Source organism: Vitis vinifera, chromosome 14 (assembly GCF_030704535.1).
Source record: "Vitis vinifera cultivar Pinot Noir 40024 chromosome 14, ASM3070453v1".
NCBI classification, from domain to species: domain Eukaryota; kingdom Viridiplantae; phylum Streptophyta; class Magnoliopsida; order Vitales; family Vitaceae; genus Vitis; species Vitis vinifera.
The window spans coordinates 4,045,695-4,062,692 of NC_081818.1; the positions used below are offsets into that span (position 1 = coordinate 4,045,695).

The 16,998-nt window shown below is 33.1% G+C and overlaps 2 protein-coding genes and 1 non-coding gene across 3 annotated transcripts; 1 reads left to right on the forward strand and 2 right to left on the reverse strand.

The window, feature by feature from the left end:
* Positions 1–200: 200 nt before the first annotated feature.
* Positions 201–524, reverse strand: LOC132255026 (secreted RxLR effector protein 161-like). The gene has a single exon (XM_059742489.1). It carries the CDS (start codon positions 522–524, stop codon positions 201–203), a length of 324 nt encoding a protein of 107 aa, XP_059598472.1.
* A 10,676-nt stretch (positions 525–11,200) lies between these two features.
* Positions 11,201–11,282, forward strand: TRNAS-UGA (transfer RNA serine (anticodon UGA)). The gene has a single exon. It is a non-coding gene; the product is annotated as a tRNA-Ser (tRNA).
* Positions 11,283–13,525: 2,243 nt separating this feature from the next.
* LOC104881448 (protein FANTASTIC FOUR 1) lies at positions 13,526–15,082 on the reverse strand. Its single transcript, XM_010661771.3, has one exon. It carries the CDS (start codon positions 14,921–14,923, stop codon positions 14,033–14,035), a length of 891 nt encoding a protein of 296 aa, XP_010660073.1. The 5' UTR covers positions 14,924–15,082; the 3' UTR covers positions 13,526–14,032.
* Positions 15,083–16,998: the final 1,916 nt, after the last annotated feature.

Here is a 16,998-nt window from a genome sequence, read left to right on the forward strand (position 1 = left end):
CTAGAAAATTTGCCATTCTTAGAGAAGAAAATAGCTGCGGTGTTATCACAATATATTCTCAAAGGTTTAGCAATAGAGTCGACAACACCAAGTCCTGAGATAAAATTCCGCAACCATAAAGCATGACTTGAGGCTTCAAAACAAGCAACAAACTCGGCCTCCATCGTGGATGAAACAGTAATTGATTGTTTTTCGCTCTTCTATGATATTGCCCCATTTGCCAGCATAAAGACAAATCTTGAAGTTGACTTTAAGCTATCGAGACAACCACCATAATTAGAATCCGAGTAACCGAAAATCTCTAATTGTTCTGATATTTTATATGTGAGCATATAATCCTTTCTCCCTTGTAAGTACCTCATCACCTTCTTTGCAGCTTTCCAGTGTTCGAATCCTGGATCACTTTGGTATCTTCTTAACATGCCAATAGCAAAGCTGATATCCAGTCTTCTACATGTTTGAGCGTACATCAAACTCCCCATAACTGATGCATAAGGAATTTTCTTCATTTCCTCCCTTTCCATGTTATTCCTTGGGCACTACTTTTCACTTAATTTGTCACCTTTCAATATAGGTGCAACACCCGATGAACATGACTGCATATTAAATCTCTCTTAAACTCGATCAATATATCCTTTCTGAGATAAACCTAGCACTCCTCGAGATCGATCCCTAAAGATCTCGATGCCAATAACATAGTTTGCCTCACCCATATCAACCATTTGAAAGTTTTTAGAGAGATGTTCCTTGGTTTCACGTAATAAACCAAGATCACTGCTAGCAAGCAAAATATCATCCACATATAGTATCAGAAATATAAACTTGCTCCCACTAACTTTCAGATATATACACTGATCAACAGTGTTCTCTTTAAATCCGAAAGATGTAATGGTATTATTGAATTTAATATACCACTATCTAGAAGCTTGTTTAAGACTGTAAATGGATTTCTTTAATTTGCAAACTAGGTGTTCATTTCCTTTCTTTGCGAACCCCTCAGGTTGTTCCATGTAGATATCTTCATCCAATTTCCCATTTAAGAATGCAGTTTTCACATCCATTTCCCATTTCCCATGATGATTCTAAGCGAATCTTTCTTGGAAACTGGAGAAAAGGTATCTCTATAATCGATACCTTCCTTTTGAGTGAAACCTTTGGCCACAAGTCTAGCCTTAAATCGTTCGATATTGCCTTTAGCGTCGCGCTTTGTCTTAAAGACCCATTTATAGCCAATGGGTTTACAACTATTAGGCAATTCAATGAGATCCCAGATACCGTTATGGGCCATAGATTTCAACTCATCATTCATAGTTTCCATCCATTTACTAAAATCATCACTTTCCATGGCTTGAGAAATCGAAACTGGATTCTTCTTTATCCCAATATCAAAGTCAGATTCCTATTGATACACCACATAATCATCTAAAATGGTAGGTCTCCTTTCTCTTTGAGATCTCTTCAAAGGTGTTGCTTGTGGTGGCTCTACAACATTTTCAATGGCAATATTTTCTAGTGGTAATGAACCATCTCTATTATGTTGCTCATGTTCCTCAACTTGTTGAATAGGTTGAGGGGCAATAATTTCTTGAGGTAAAAAGGATGGTGGGATATCCACTCTTATCTCCTCAATATCTACCTTTCTTGGTTTATTATTCCCACTGATTTCGCCATTCTCTAAGAATCTGGCATTATCGGTTTCAACTATTCTCACACTATGGTTAGGACAGTAAAATCTGTACCCTTTCGATTTATCCGGATAGCTAATGAAATATCCAGATATCGTTCTTGAATCAAGCTTTTTCTCATGTGGGTTATAGATTCTTGCCTTCGCTGGACAACCCCATATATGTATATGTCTCAAACTAGGTTTCCTACCAGTTCATAACTCGAAAGGAGTTTTTGGAACTGCCTTACTAGAAACTCTGTTCAAGATATACATTGCGATCTTTAAGGCTTCACCCTACAATGAAATAGGTACAGAAGAGTAACTCATCATACTCCTAACCATTTCCATTAATGTGCAATTACACTTTTCAGTAACACCATTTTGCTGTGGCGTACTAGGCATTATGTACTGAGCACGAATGGCACGCTTTTCAAGTAATTTGGCAAAAGGACCAGGATTTTGTCCTGATTCATCATATCTGCCATAATATTCACCACCTCGATCTGATCTCACAATTTTAATCTTTTTATCTAATTGTCTCTCGACCTCTATAATGAACATCTTGAAGATGTCAATGGCCTGAAACTTTTCATGCATTAGATAAACATAACCATAACGAGATAGATCATCTATAAAGGTAATAAAATATTTCTCTCCTATAAAACATGGAGCAGAGAGTGGTCCACAAATATCCGTATGAATTATCTCAAGAAGCTCATTACTTTTTGTGGCACCTTTTTTTGTATGTTTAGTTTGCTTTCCCTTTATGCAATCCAAGCATACCTGAAAATTAGTGAAGTCAAGATTTTGTAAAATTCCTTCCTTTACTAATCTCTCAATTCTTTCCCTAGAGATATGCCCTAATCTTCTGTGCCACAAGATTGAAGAATTTTCATTAATTAAGCCACGTTTTGAACCAACATTTGAATGCAGGGTTATCAAAGCTTGTGCAAATTCATGATTCAAGGAAATTTTATATAAACCATCACATAAAATTCCAGAACCAACTGTAACAGAATTTAACAACAAACTTAATTGTCCAAAACTGAATAAAACAGAATATCCAATAGCATCTAATTTGGACAAAGAAACTAAATTCCTAGAAATAGAAGGTACATAAAAAGTGCTTAAAAGATCCATCCGATGACCCATCTCTAAGAGTAAGCGATAGGTACCAACAACTACCACTTCGACCTTGAGACGGTTTCCCATATAGAGGAACTTTTCACTTTCCTTCGGTTTCCTGGTTGTAAGGAATCCCTACATTAAATTAGTCACATGAGTTGTGGCTCCAGAATCAATCCACCAAGTATTTGAAGGAACTTCAGCAAGATTGGATTCATAACATACAAAAGAAAAATTTATACCTCTCTCTTCGAACTAAGCCTTGCGCTTGATACAATCCTTCTTCACATGCCATTTCTTGCCACAAAAGTAGCAACTTATCGTGAATTTTCCATCATGACTTTGGCTACCTTCCCCAGATCCACTTTTCTTAGGTGGAAACTTCTTTCCTTTTCTGAATTTTCCTTTCTTCTTCGTGACTTCATGAGTTACAGCAAGGGCAAGATTATGTCCTTCTTGTCTTAATCTCACTTCTTCTTGTATGCATTTATTGGTGAGCTCATTCAAGTTCCACTGATCGGTGTTAGTATTATAGTGGATCTTGAATGGAGCAAACTGTGATGGAAGTGAGTTAAGGACAAACTGTACCAAGAAGGACTCATGCCTAGTGCCTTAAGCTTTGCAGCCTTTTCAGTCATGTTTAAAATATGTTGCTGAATACCTTTCTGACCATCATATTTCATGGTGGTCAATTCAGCCATCAATGTGCCTACAAGGGACTTATCAGCGCGTTTGAAGCGCTCCTCAACAGATTTCAGAAATTCCAAGGCAGACTCGGTTTGAGGGAGAGAGGTCTTGATATTATTGGCAATAGGCATTCTCATAAACATCAGACTGAGCCTATTTAATTTTGCCCAGGCTTTTGATTGTTCCACCTGCTCCGAAGTACTGTCATCCGTAGCTTCAGGAGGTTTATCAATTATTAAAGTTAGGTCAAGATCCAATACACCCAGTGAGAATTGAACCCTTTCATACCATTCAGAAAAGTTCGACCCATAAAAAACAGTCATTCCAAATGCAAGAGAGTGTAACGAAGTGGGAACTGTACAAAATAAAACAATGCTCACAATAAGGCCTCAAGTATAAAATAAATAACAATGAACTATTGATATCGTTAAAATTCTCCTTTGGGTAAATTTTAACATATCCAGTGTTCACTTGGAGGGAGCTTAAAATACTTTACTATTTTGTGTCATTTATATGTTACCTTTGGGTATCCATTTTACCTTTCTAAGCAACACAAAATAAAAGCATTAATTAATAATTAGCAGAAATTGACTCTCCTTTGGGCTAGTCTCATTCTCTTAATTATAAAAAGAATTATTAAGAATTTTACAAGTCTCCCTTTATTCTTTTATGCAATTTAATAAATATGAGGCTCACTAATTTAGGTTACTTTGGCAACTATCTAAACTAGTTAACCTTACATTTATAAATTGTCTAATAATGCATTAGAGAATTATCCCCGAACGGCGCCTAGAACGGACGCTTGCAACGCCTAAAACCGGCGCTTCTCATCGGCATCTAAAACCCCTGAAGAACAGCGCCTGCATGCCGTCTAGATCGCCTGAAAACAACGCTTGAGATGGCGCTTTTGGAGCGCCTGAATACGGAGCCTGAAATGACGCTTCTGGAGTGCCTGAAAACGGCATCGCTGGAGCGCCTAGAATGCCCTGACATGGCGCCTGAAGCACGCTTGGAATAGCGCTGCAAACAGCGCTGCAAATGGTGTCTGGACTGGCGCCTGAAGGGCACCTAGAACGGCCTTGCTGCGTGCCTTGAATGACACTTCTTGAATGTCTGAAACAGCGCCAAATGGAGCCCCTCACCGGCATCGCAAGTGTCACCCTCGTCACTGGTAGCGGCGCCCAGAATGAAATGGCGCTTGGACGACATCGCTCCAGTCGGCGTTGCAAGGAAGACACAGTGCCTTCTTTCTACGCACTGAGGTTGGTCTTTATTTTTAGATTTTCTCCTATTCGTTTTGGTGAGACCAATTAATCGAAGATAAAATCTCAAAAATTTAATCCTTATAAAACAATGATTTTGAATATTTGAATTCAACTTGGCTCTGATACCAATTTTTAGTATTTAACGCGAAAATTAACACACAAATTCAAGATCATTGAATTCAACACATCTCAAGAAAATTAAAGAATTGATTACATACTGTTTGAAGAACACGCAGTCATGTTAAATCTAGAGATCCCCTTCAATTTATAAACCTTAAATTCTTGATCTCTTCTTCTCCTTATCAAATTTTAATACACAGAATTATTTCCTTTAATTGATGGAAGAGAACTTACTCACAAAAAGGGTTCTGTATTTTTCTTTTATAGATAGGAGAAGAGGGCAAAAAAAAAAACCGTTCAAAAAACTGTTCTGAACGTGTTATTATAATAACTGTTTTATTCTTATTTACCCACTCCATCAAAGGGTAAATATTCTTACAATGGTTATTAACTATTTTGGGCATTCTTTTAATTGGCTAAAAAACTTTTATAAGTGGATAAAAATTAAAACACTAGGTTAGTGGGCCAGCCACTTAATTTTAACGTGGAAATAACAATTACATCCCCAACAACCGTCCATATTCCTTTCCATTTGCAAGAATGACCAAGGCCGAGTGGATAGTCCATCTAGATCTAGGATAGTAGATGGACTATCCTAAAGGACGACAATGAGAATGGCACCTGACTAGCCTCCAAGCATTAAATCGCCTTCAAGCGTTAATTATGCACTAGGCACAAGTCATGATTGATGTAGTTGTTACAAGGATAAAACACCAGTATTTAAGGCTCATCGAAACAATGCAACCTTTATGTGCCGATAATCAATGCCACAATTACCCAAAATTAAGTGTAATTAAGGTGTTATTAAGACACCTCAAAAGGCATTACATGTGAGGAAGAATAAATAGCCATTCACAACCCTAGAAAAGGTCGGTTGCTTTCTTTCCAGAAAAGTTATTCTCTTGCTCAAACCAACTCTCTGACTTAATCTTTGGAGAGGTGTGCCCGAATTCCAATTCAAACATACCTTTGTGTAGGGCAAAGCGAAGCTAGCCGTCTAGGATCCTATTCAGAAGGACTCGTATCTTCTATGCATCAACATGATTTACTTTCAAAAGTTGATATTGGAACAACTACATCAATGTAAAAGCAAAAATAAATAAATAAAAAATTACTTATTTATTTATTTAAAGAAATAAATAATTAGAAATCTAAGTTTGGTGATTAAAATTCCAATTAAAATGCTGACTAAAACTCAAATCCCTTAAATTTTACAACAAACTTTTCTTTGCTAAAAATGTGGAGTTTTCTTTGCTAAAAATATGGAGTTCTTTCCAAAAAGAAAGAATAACGACTTGCTCCCAACCACACTTTGGACTCCCTTTAAAACATATTTATAAAATTATTTTTTATAGTTATTATATATATATTTGAATTTTAAATTATTTTTTAAAATTATTAAGCTTATTAATAAATTTAATACAATGTCTCACTTAATTTGAAATTCATTTTCTCTAATGAAAAAAAATACAAAGAACAGTTCACTATTATTTCCAAATAATGACAACCAAATAGTGGTATAAAAATTTTTATTATTTAGCAAAAGAAAAAAAAATCTCTCACAAAATTATTTTTTAATGAAAATAAAAAATTATTTCTAATTATATACAATGTGAGATTTTTTAAAATAAAAATAAAAATTTATTTTAAACCATGTGTATGGATATTATTGATAATTTATTTATTTATTTTCATTTTCATTCTCATTATTACTTAATATTGAAATGAAAACAAATTATCATTCAACCTTACATTCCTATATATATCCAAACACAAAATTGGAATCACCAAATTTATTCATATCCAAGAGAAAATAGAAATGGAAACAAAATATTCATTCTCATTCCTCATTGTCGCGTACCAAACACTCCCTTATTGGAACATGATGGCCAATATAGGTGTGTAAAGTCAAAGATAATTAATAATTAAGTCTAGTTATAAGCTTCAACAATGTCTTCATCCTATATGCTAATAAAATTCAATACTTGTAAAAATATTTATTTAGAACATTACATTATGATAAGGAATAGGATAACCACAGTTGAAGGTAAGATCAAAGTTGTTAAAAAACCATTGTAGATGAATTTCGAATCTTGCAACCTAATTAATCCAACTAACTTGAGTCTAATATGATAAACTCAAGTCTAATCCAATAAACTCGAGTTTAACTAGACCAATTCAAGTTCAGAAAAATGAGGTTAGCTTTAGGTTGAATGCACTTGGGTTGGACCAATCCATCCAAGTTACATCCTAGTTTAAACACATGCACAACCTATCCAACTCCGCCCATCTAGTGGAAGTACTTCACTTGTCCAAAATACAAAGAGTGAAACTTTTGTACCTACCATCGAGGTGTGCCATGTTTAGTAAGAATTTTAGGAAACGTCTTTAACTTAAAAAGTATTTAAAAAAAGAAATCGTGTAAGACAAAATTTAGAAACACTTTTAAAATTTAGAAAAATAAAAAACTCTTATAAAGAAAATACTATATATATAGACTTTGACATTGAATAAATAGATGGATATTCATAAAAATTTGGGTCAAAATCATCTCTAAACTAATGGGTATCTATCCTCGGTAAAGCATTCGTGCCAAGTAACGTTGGATGAGTTCAAGGTTTGTTCAACAAATGAATAACTAGAGAAAAGGTATGTAAGTAATTAAAGTTAGAATACATGGTGGATTGAATGACCCATATTCATGGGAAATCTTGTAAGCTCTGTGTATTACTTGGGTGGACTTCAATAATTCATTTATTTAGTAGAGTTTTTTGCAGCTAACCTTAAAGCTCCTAGTTTCGATGGCCATGCACTACAATATTCTCCATCAGAGTTACGTGTCTCGTGATTTTTAGCTGTGATAAAAAATCAACTTGAGTTCAACCCAACTCGAACTCTAACCTGAAGTAGTAAATCCAAGTCTGATCCAACCTCATTTTTCTAAACTATGATTGTTTAAGTTAGAGTCGTATTAATCGGATTAGTCTCAAGTCAATTGGGTTGAATTCAAGTTGGTCATGTTACATAATACAAAATCCATCTGTAATTCTTTTTTTTTTTTTTTTTTTTTAATGTATTTATATGGAAAATTTAAATAGTAAATAAAACAAAAGTTCAAACTAGCAACAAAAGAATAAATATAAATTTATATATTTTTTTAAAAATGAAAAATATATAATATAATATAATATAATTTGATATTTTTTTTCTCAAAAATAGAAAAAAAAAAGTATTATTATATAGGATAATGATTCGTTCCCAATTGGTGTCTCAGCTGATTCATGTCCTCTCAATGGTCCCTGACAGTGGTGCCATTTGATTCGTGTCCAGCTGGTGTCCCTTGATTTTGGTCCTCAGGGAGTAATCAACAAAATTTATAACCTATTACACCATGAACTAGGGTAGCAAAGACAAAGTTACTATAGCATAGTGGCTCTAGGATCGTTCACTAGGATGGGTTTTCACTTCACAATTGATATTAATTCAAAGCTGAATTGGTGCCTTTTCATTTCAAGGTTAGCTTTAAAAGAAAACATAATCTTTGGTGGAAAAGGTTGGTTTTAAGCTAACCAAAATAGTAACTGATTTTAATTACAAAGAAAAGTGTTTCTTGGAGTTTAGATCACTAGGCTCAAGTTCCTCATACAAAAAGGAAGTTCCGGTCACTTGTTTCTTTTCCTCGCATTGGGGATTGAACATATAGTTATTTCCCGAACCAGTGTGGTACAGATGCTTCCCTTTAATGGGTTCAAACACTAAATCTCTCTCACTGATGCATCTTGCAATGGCTCATACCTCTCACCTAGCACTTGCCATTCAAGATGATCTTTAACCTTGGATTACCCGTCAACAGCTCGCAAGAGATAACTAATGGATGTCTCCTTGGAGTTCAAAAGCTTACCAAGTGTTGGCTATTCTAGAAAATCCTACCTTCAAACCACCTTCCAAAGGCTCGCAAGAGATAAACTAGTGTATCTCAATGGATGGAGATCACTTGCCTTACCAAGTGTTGGCCCAGGTGATTTAAAGGCGTTTAAGTTAACTAAAAAGATAAAAACCATTAACGGGTCACACTTTTTCTTCATTAAAAACTAAAACAACAAAACTTCCAATTTATGCATTTGGAAACTTACCCGGCTTTCTTCACTCCAAGAGACGAAAAGCCTAGCCTCTCATCCTCTGAGGAAAAATCCTCAGAGTTTGATTGGTTAGAAAGAAAAATAACAAGAAAACAAAAATATATATGAAAAGCAGAGCAAGTGCTCTGTATTTTACTTCCTTGCAAAACGGTACAAAGGATGCGTCTTTGAGAACAAGTTCCCGAGATTCTCTATTATTATCATATATGATGCTAATTACAAAACTATATATAAGGGGTTATTCACCCTTTGTTCTTACTTAAAGATTAAGGAATCCTATGATAGGTGGGTTACAAGGAGAGTTTAAGGATTTAGACATCAAATATCTAAAGCAAAATATCTCAAAATGTCGGTCGCACATATCGGGAAGCTTCAGGAGAACACCGCGGCACTGTGCAAAATGGCTGCGAAACTCTCCGTGTAAGCGCTATCAGGGGATTCGGATATGTCTGATCAGAGAAGTTGAAACGCCCTCCTCTCCCATCCGGTGTCAGGTGCCGGATGTAAAATATCCGGATGGAATGTCGGCGGAGAAGAATTCCGGATGTGAGACATCAGGGTGGAATGTCGACGGAGCAGAATTCCGGATGTGAGACATCCGGAGAAGGTGGAACGTCGCAAGGGATACCGTCTGCATGTGCAAGGTGTAGGGACCCCTCCCCCTGATGACACGGAGCGCGCATCGCTATCCGGAGCAACTCCATCCGGATTCCCTAAGAGGACACATGGCGCGCTCCCCTATCCAAACTCCTTCAGGGAGAAGCACACGGCACTCGCGATCATCACACCCCGGACGATAGCATATCCTATCCGGATATGTTGTCCGGATCATTGACTAAAGTGCACAAGCCTTGCTACATCATTCCGACAGTGTGCCACAGCCCACATTTCCGCCGCCTTCTGATGGTGTGTCCGGACGCCCTGTCCGGACATCTTTTGTCATGAATTCCAAAGAACTCTCCTCAATCTCGGATTGCTTTGGTGATCAAAAAGCTATCAAAATACCAAAACTTAACACAATTTGATTAGAATTGATTGCAAGGGTCCTTAATATGTTAATTGGGTTAAAAGGTGATAACTACTACTCAAAAGTGTTTAAAAGAGTTAATTACAAGCTATGAAATAGCACTTTTTGAGTAGTAATCAGATAATATACATTATAAGTGTTATAAAAACATTAATTCAGGTTGAGGTTAGACTTAAATTGTCCAAACCTTGACTTGACTTCAACCCAAATTGAGTTTGAGTTAAATAAACCTAAGTCAAGGCTAATCTGTGTATTAAACATTATTGCTAAAATTTGTCCAAACATCGAGTCGAGTTCGGGTTGGGTTAACCCACTCAAGTTGCACCTCAGTGTCTGAGATTGTGTTTTGGTTGTTTCAATTACAACATTTAGCAAACATACAAATATTTTGACTTTTTATATTTTATCAAAAAATTTAAAAAATAATTAATAAGTAGAAAAAAAGTTAAAAGCAAACCATCTAAAATCTAAAAGCAAATCAGATTCAACATTAAATTGAAAAAATAAACATCAACTAAGATTTTAAAAGAAAATGAATTTGAATCATCTTTGATGAAAAACCAAATTGAAATCATTTATTTCAATTACTTCCTTTTTTTAAAAAAAAAAGTAATAGAATTTATCCATTAAAGTTTCTATTTACTTGTGAAAATTGAATCTACAACTTTTACATCATTGCAACAAAACAAGAAAATTAATATAAAAATTATTGAAAATAAAAATAAATAAAAAAAGTGGACAATAACTATAAGTGAAATATAATTTGATTTTTATAATAGTAGGACTCGTTTGTGAATATTGTAAGTTTACTTTTACAATTCATTCTATTAACATTGTCATAGTTTCAAAATTTACTTACACATATATGCATATAAAAAATTTATTTTTATTTTAAATTTTTATTAAGAAAAAATATATTTATTTTAAAATTTCCCAGTTTATTAATATTGTTACAATTTCAAAATACAAAATTAAAGTGTTTATGCCTACACGCATGTTATTTTTGTACAAAATGAAAATATATATACTATGCATTAATATTTATCATATTTTTCAATTATGAGTATCACACATGCTATTTTACTGGTAAAAATAAATATTAGAAATATAATTGCAAAATTAAAATTAAGTAATATCTATTTAAATTTCATATCAACATAAGCCTTGCAACGTCGATATGTCCGAGTGGTTAAGGAGACAGACTTGAAATCTGTTGGGCTTCGCCCGCGCAGGTTCGAACCCTGCTGTCGACGTTATTTTTTATTTATTAAATTTTTAGGCTCAAGGTATGTTGAATAAAAATAAAAATTTCCATTGATTTCTCATTTATAAATATATGTTTGCATTTTTTTTAAGTAATATTAAAAGTCAGAGTTGGTTCTTATGAAATAAAATCTTAGATGGTGTTTGGTTTTTTTTTTTTTTTGTTTTAAATAGAACTTAAAACTAAATAATAATTAATAGTATTAAATCTTAAATTAGTTTGTTTTTTTATATTTTATTTATATTAAGTATGCTTATTAAATCTTAAATTAGTTTGTTTTTTAATATTTTATTTATATTAAGTATTAAGCATTAAAAAATAAATAAAAATCAATACGTTATTTTTAACATTAGAAAAAATCAAATATTTTAATTTTTTTATTTAATAAAAAGCTTATATAGATGATAATCCCATAATGGGATTTCTTTCCAAATTCAAAGTATTATACTAAATATGGGAATTATTGAATGAGAATACAAAGCATTAAAAAAATAAAGAAAAATCAATACTTCATTTTTAATATTAGAAAAAAATCAATTATTTTAATTTTTTTCTATTTAGCAAAAGATTTATATAGATGATAATCCCATAAGGGGATTTGTTTCCAAATTCAGAATATTATACCAAAATGGGAATTATTGAATGAGAATACGAGTAACCAAACATGTTGTTAGTTTTCCGAATATTAAGAAATAGTATTTCTATAATCACTTCAAGTATACTCATAATTAGAAGATTTGTTTGTTTGTTGGTTCACTTATCATATCATCTTATTCTCTAAATTCTTAAATTATTATATCTTTTAATTTTCTTTTAAAATATTTAGACCATATTTGATAAATGCTTTTAAAAATAATCTTTAAAAATGGTTAATATTTCATAGAATAAATATCTGTTTGAGAATTTGAAATATTTTTAACTTATATTTTTATGTTTTTAAATGTGTTTAAAAGTAATTTTTGTATGCAATATTTTATTTTTAATTATTTTTTAAAATAATGGTAAAAAAGTAAAAATAATAAATTGTTAATATTTTATAGAGTAAATGTTTGTTTGAAAATTTGAAATATTTTTAACCCATTTTTTTATGTTTTTAAAAATAATTTTTATCCATAATGTTTTATTTTTAATTATTTTCATGTTTAAATTATTATAAAAAAAGTAAAAATAACATTAAAATATTTTTTAAAACACTATATTTTCTATATTTAAGAATAAAAAATCATTTTTTTTTGTTTTAAGAATAGAAAATTATTTTTGGTTTACTAATTGTCAAAGTATTTTATGTTCTTTTGTTATGAAGAACATCAACCAAACACACCCTTAATTATGGTAAAAAAAAAATGTTTTTGTTAATAAACACTTTTAATCTACGCAGAAACACTCATCATTTCAGTCTCATTTTGAACATTGGCATGTGATCCGGTTTTAACCCAAGCCAGCAGCACCCACCAAAGCTTCAAATTTTCATCAACTCCTGTTTCCACCACTTCTTCACTGCTAGTCTACCCTGCTCTGAGTTGACCAGTCATAGTTTTTAGCTCAACCTCTCCTACGTAATCTTGAGGACTGGGCAACTCATGTGATCTTAGGGTCCTCTCTCTCTCTCTCTCTCTCTCTCTCTCTCTCTCTCTCTCTCTCTCTCTCTGGGGACCTGCCAACCAAAGTCCCAACACGCATAACAAACCACTTTTTCAAATCAATGACTCTCTTCAAATTTTCATCAACTCCTGTTTCCACCACTTCTTCACTGCTAGTCTACACTGCTCTGAGTTGACCAGTCATAGTTTTTAGCTCAGCCTCTCCTACGTAATCTTGAGGACTGGGCAAATCATGTGATCTTAGGGTCCTTTCTCTCCCTCCCTCTCTCTCTCTCTCTCTCTCTCTCTCTCTCTGGGGACCTGCCAACCAAAGGCCCAACACGCATAACAAACCACTTTTTCAAATCGATGACTCTCTTCCATTGAATAATATCCTTGGGACAGGGTTCTTCTTAGACTTGATTTGATTGGTGTCTTCAGAGTTGAAAAGAAGGGACAAAATCAGCTTTAGTAATTAATTTCGTGACCATATTTATGGTTGTATGTTAACAAAGTCCAACCCTTCTCCCTATGGTCTCTCTATTTTGTTTGGAAATCTCTCAAAAACTCTCTCCCCCCTTCCCTAGTACCCCTAATGTTATTACATAATATAAATATTCTAAAAATAAATTTTGTGAACAATCAATGAGTTTTTAAAAAATATTATTCCAAAAAAAGATTACTGTGTGATTTTCTGGGCACACCCAATGACTAGGGAGAAAAAAAAAAATCATAGATGGAGAGATGAGAGATGGTTGTGGCAACATTGCTTTTGGGTTTTTTTTTTTTTTTTTTTGGAAAGAAAATAAAAAAAAAAGGGAAAAGAAAAGATTTAAAAAAGAAAATTGCTTGGACTGTGTTTAAGTTTGTAACTGAAATTGGCAATTTCTAAAATTGGCAGAGTAGAATAGAAGATAATTCTTTCTCTTTCTATCTCTTTTAGACTTTCAGACTTTCAGACTGTCTGCTGTGTACCACAGAGCCCCTCTCTGAGAGCTGTCAATCCAACTTCACAGCTGCCTCCAAGTTTGGCCGAGACAAATTCTTCACTGCTAAATTTAGCAGATTCAATGCAGGGTAAGAATAAAATATATATTAATGTGAACAGCTCTATGTCTCTCTTGTCTCTTTCACTCCGTGACCATGTTGCTTGCTAACCTCACCTGCTCGTCACACAAGGTTGGCTCCACCCATGCAAGTGGTGATGATGGTGTTGCTGCACCAGCTCATGACACCTCCTCAACCCTTCTCCTCCATTACTACTCGCAGCCGCCGCCGCCGCCGTGAACCGCCACTCCTCCACCACCTCTTCTTCAAAATCATCATCTTCTTCGTGTTCTTTTTCTTTTTCTTTTTCTTCTTCTTCTTCTTCTTCAAATTCTTCTTCTTGATGTTGTTGCACCTCTTCTTGTGGTGGTTCTTCCTCAACGCCGTTGTCTTCTTCTTTAATGAGGTGCAGTGTTAACCGACCATCTTGGCGCGAAGCACGGAGAATCTCCGGCCTGTCTATTCTCACTTCAGTAAGCTCAAGCCTGCCGTCCTTCCTCACCGACCGGAGAAAGAAGCTGGGCTGGCCGTTGTGGTTCAACGACGGCAACGGTGGTGGAAACTTCCTGGCCTCCCTCCTCTCACGGGAGTTCCTCCACTTAGACTTGACTCTCAAGGGCTTCGACCTCCAACACTCCTCGTAACAAGTCTTCATTTCATCATCCACCCTCCTCTCATCGGAGCTCTCAAACCCTAAACTCTCAGTGCAGGACATAAGTCCATCAACCCAACCTCCAACATCGCCAATAAACCCTATCCCACCTGGGTCTCTCTTCGGAGGGCTGGTCTTAACGGCCGCAGATTCTACAACGTTGGCAGGGCGGTGAATTTCCACGGACGCGGCAATAAAACCCAACCCACCGACCGTGGAGACAGCATCATGACACCTATAGTAGGACTCAGGAGGAGAAGCAGCAGTGGAGGTGGTTGTAATAAAAACATTTTCCATGGAGTTAGCAAGGCCTAAAAAAGAGTGGACACTCTTTTTACAGAAACTCATCATAATGGAAAGGGGTAATGTAGAAGGGGAAGAGGGGGAGGAGGGTTAAATAGGGAGGAGAGGAGGGGATGAGGGTATTAATAATATCCTCAGGCTATAGATAGGAGAGAGAGAGAGAGAGAGAGATGGGGCTGGGTGGAATGGTGAAGAGCGTGCCAACGTGACACAAGCAAAAGCGAGGAATGAGCTGGAGGGATAGAGGAATCGGTGCCGGGTCCCATGTAAGATGGCCTAGGATTTCGCCAGATCTACCTTCTTCTTCCGCTCTTTTTTTTTCCTCTCTTTATTTATTTATTTATTTATTTTTATCTTTATTTTTTCTTGTTTTTGTTCATCGCTGAGTGAGAGAGAAGAGGGAGGGTTGGACCTTGAAGGAGTGAGGGGTTGTCTGAGCCTTATCCAGGCAGTTATGTCAATTTCACCTTTCATTTTGCCATGTGTTATGCTACCGACTTGGGGTTTTTGATATACTATAGATTAAAAATATAATTTGTAGAATATGATAAAAGAAAAAATATTTTTAAAATTATTGTAGTTTTAGTCACGTAATCAAGGACACAGTAAGAGTTGTCATGTAATTTATCAATTAATAAAATGATTAGACAATTTCTAAAAATTCTTCAAAAAAATTCTTAAAAAAAAGAAGATAAAAATGGTTAAAAAGCAAAATTTAGAAAAAAAATTATTTTCTAAAATAAATATAATGCTAAATTTGTCTCTTACATATTTTTTTAACAATATTTTTAATTAATTATATTATATTTAACTTGTTAAAGAAAATGTTTAAAAACTTGAAAAAATAAAAAAAATTATTTGAGTTTTAAAAAAATATATTAACAATTTCATTTGGTTTTATTTTAAAAAATAAATTTATCATCGATTTCTTTTTTTGGGTGTTAGATTATTTTGGAAAAATTGAATAATTTTGTTTTGTTTGAAACTTTCAATTAATTTTATTAGATAAAATTTAAATTTAAAATTTATTTATTCTTTAATTTAAAATTTAATTGTAAAATAAATAAAGATATAGGAATATAAATTTATTTCTTAAGTATTATTCAATTTAAAATAAAATTATAATCATAAATGATAAAGAAATAATGTAATTTGAATTAAAAAAAATCAAGGTAATCATTCAAATAAAAAAAAAATCAGGGTACTCGCTTTTTAAAGAAACTTATCTTTTAAGTGTAGTATATTGTTTTTAAATAAATATTAAAAATGGAAAAAGAATAAATAGCATTTTCAATGTTTTATTTTTATTTATTTTGAGAAATGGTTTCTTTTAAGAAACAATGTTCCTTTTCTTAAAAACTTTGTTTAAAAAATCATTTGTTCAAGTAGCAATTTTTGTTTGATAAGGAAAAAAATTTAATTTTGAAGAATTTATTTTATTTTTTGAGAAATGGCTTTTCAAGAGAAAATTTTAGGAAATGATATAGAGTTTGCATGCATGCATGATAAAATTTTTGGTTATCTTACCGTAATTAATAATTAATTTGTTTTTCTTAATTTTATTTTTAAAATATATTTTTATTATTAGTTTATTTGGAAGTAATATTAAAAACGTTAAAGAAATTTTACGATCTTAGAAACGTTTTCTAAATAATCACTTAAAGTGATTTCTCGAGAATTATGGGATAAGAGATTCCTTCAAAAATTAATTTTTTATTATATAACTCATCATCAGTATTATTGAAGCTTCATATCCAAACACCTTAGTGATTATCTTTAAAAACATTTTTAATAGGGATAGAAACTATACTTTGACCAAAATTACTATAAAACAAGATCTAAATTATTTTTAAAAAATATATTAGAGAAATTAAGTTTTCTTTTAATTATGATGATTTATTTGAATGCTTGATTATGAATTCAAAATTTGAAAACCTAGAGTATGTTTGGTTGTATGATTTAAAACTAATTTTTTATTTTCAAAAATAAAAAGTTGTTTTTTTAAAAGATTTAACACTACTTGATTAATCTTTTCTAAACATATTTTTTTTTAACAAAAAAAAGTAAAATAGATAATCGCTTTTAGAAAACATGTAAAAGTCATTTTTATTGATTTTTAAAAA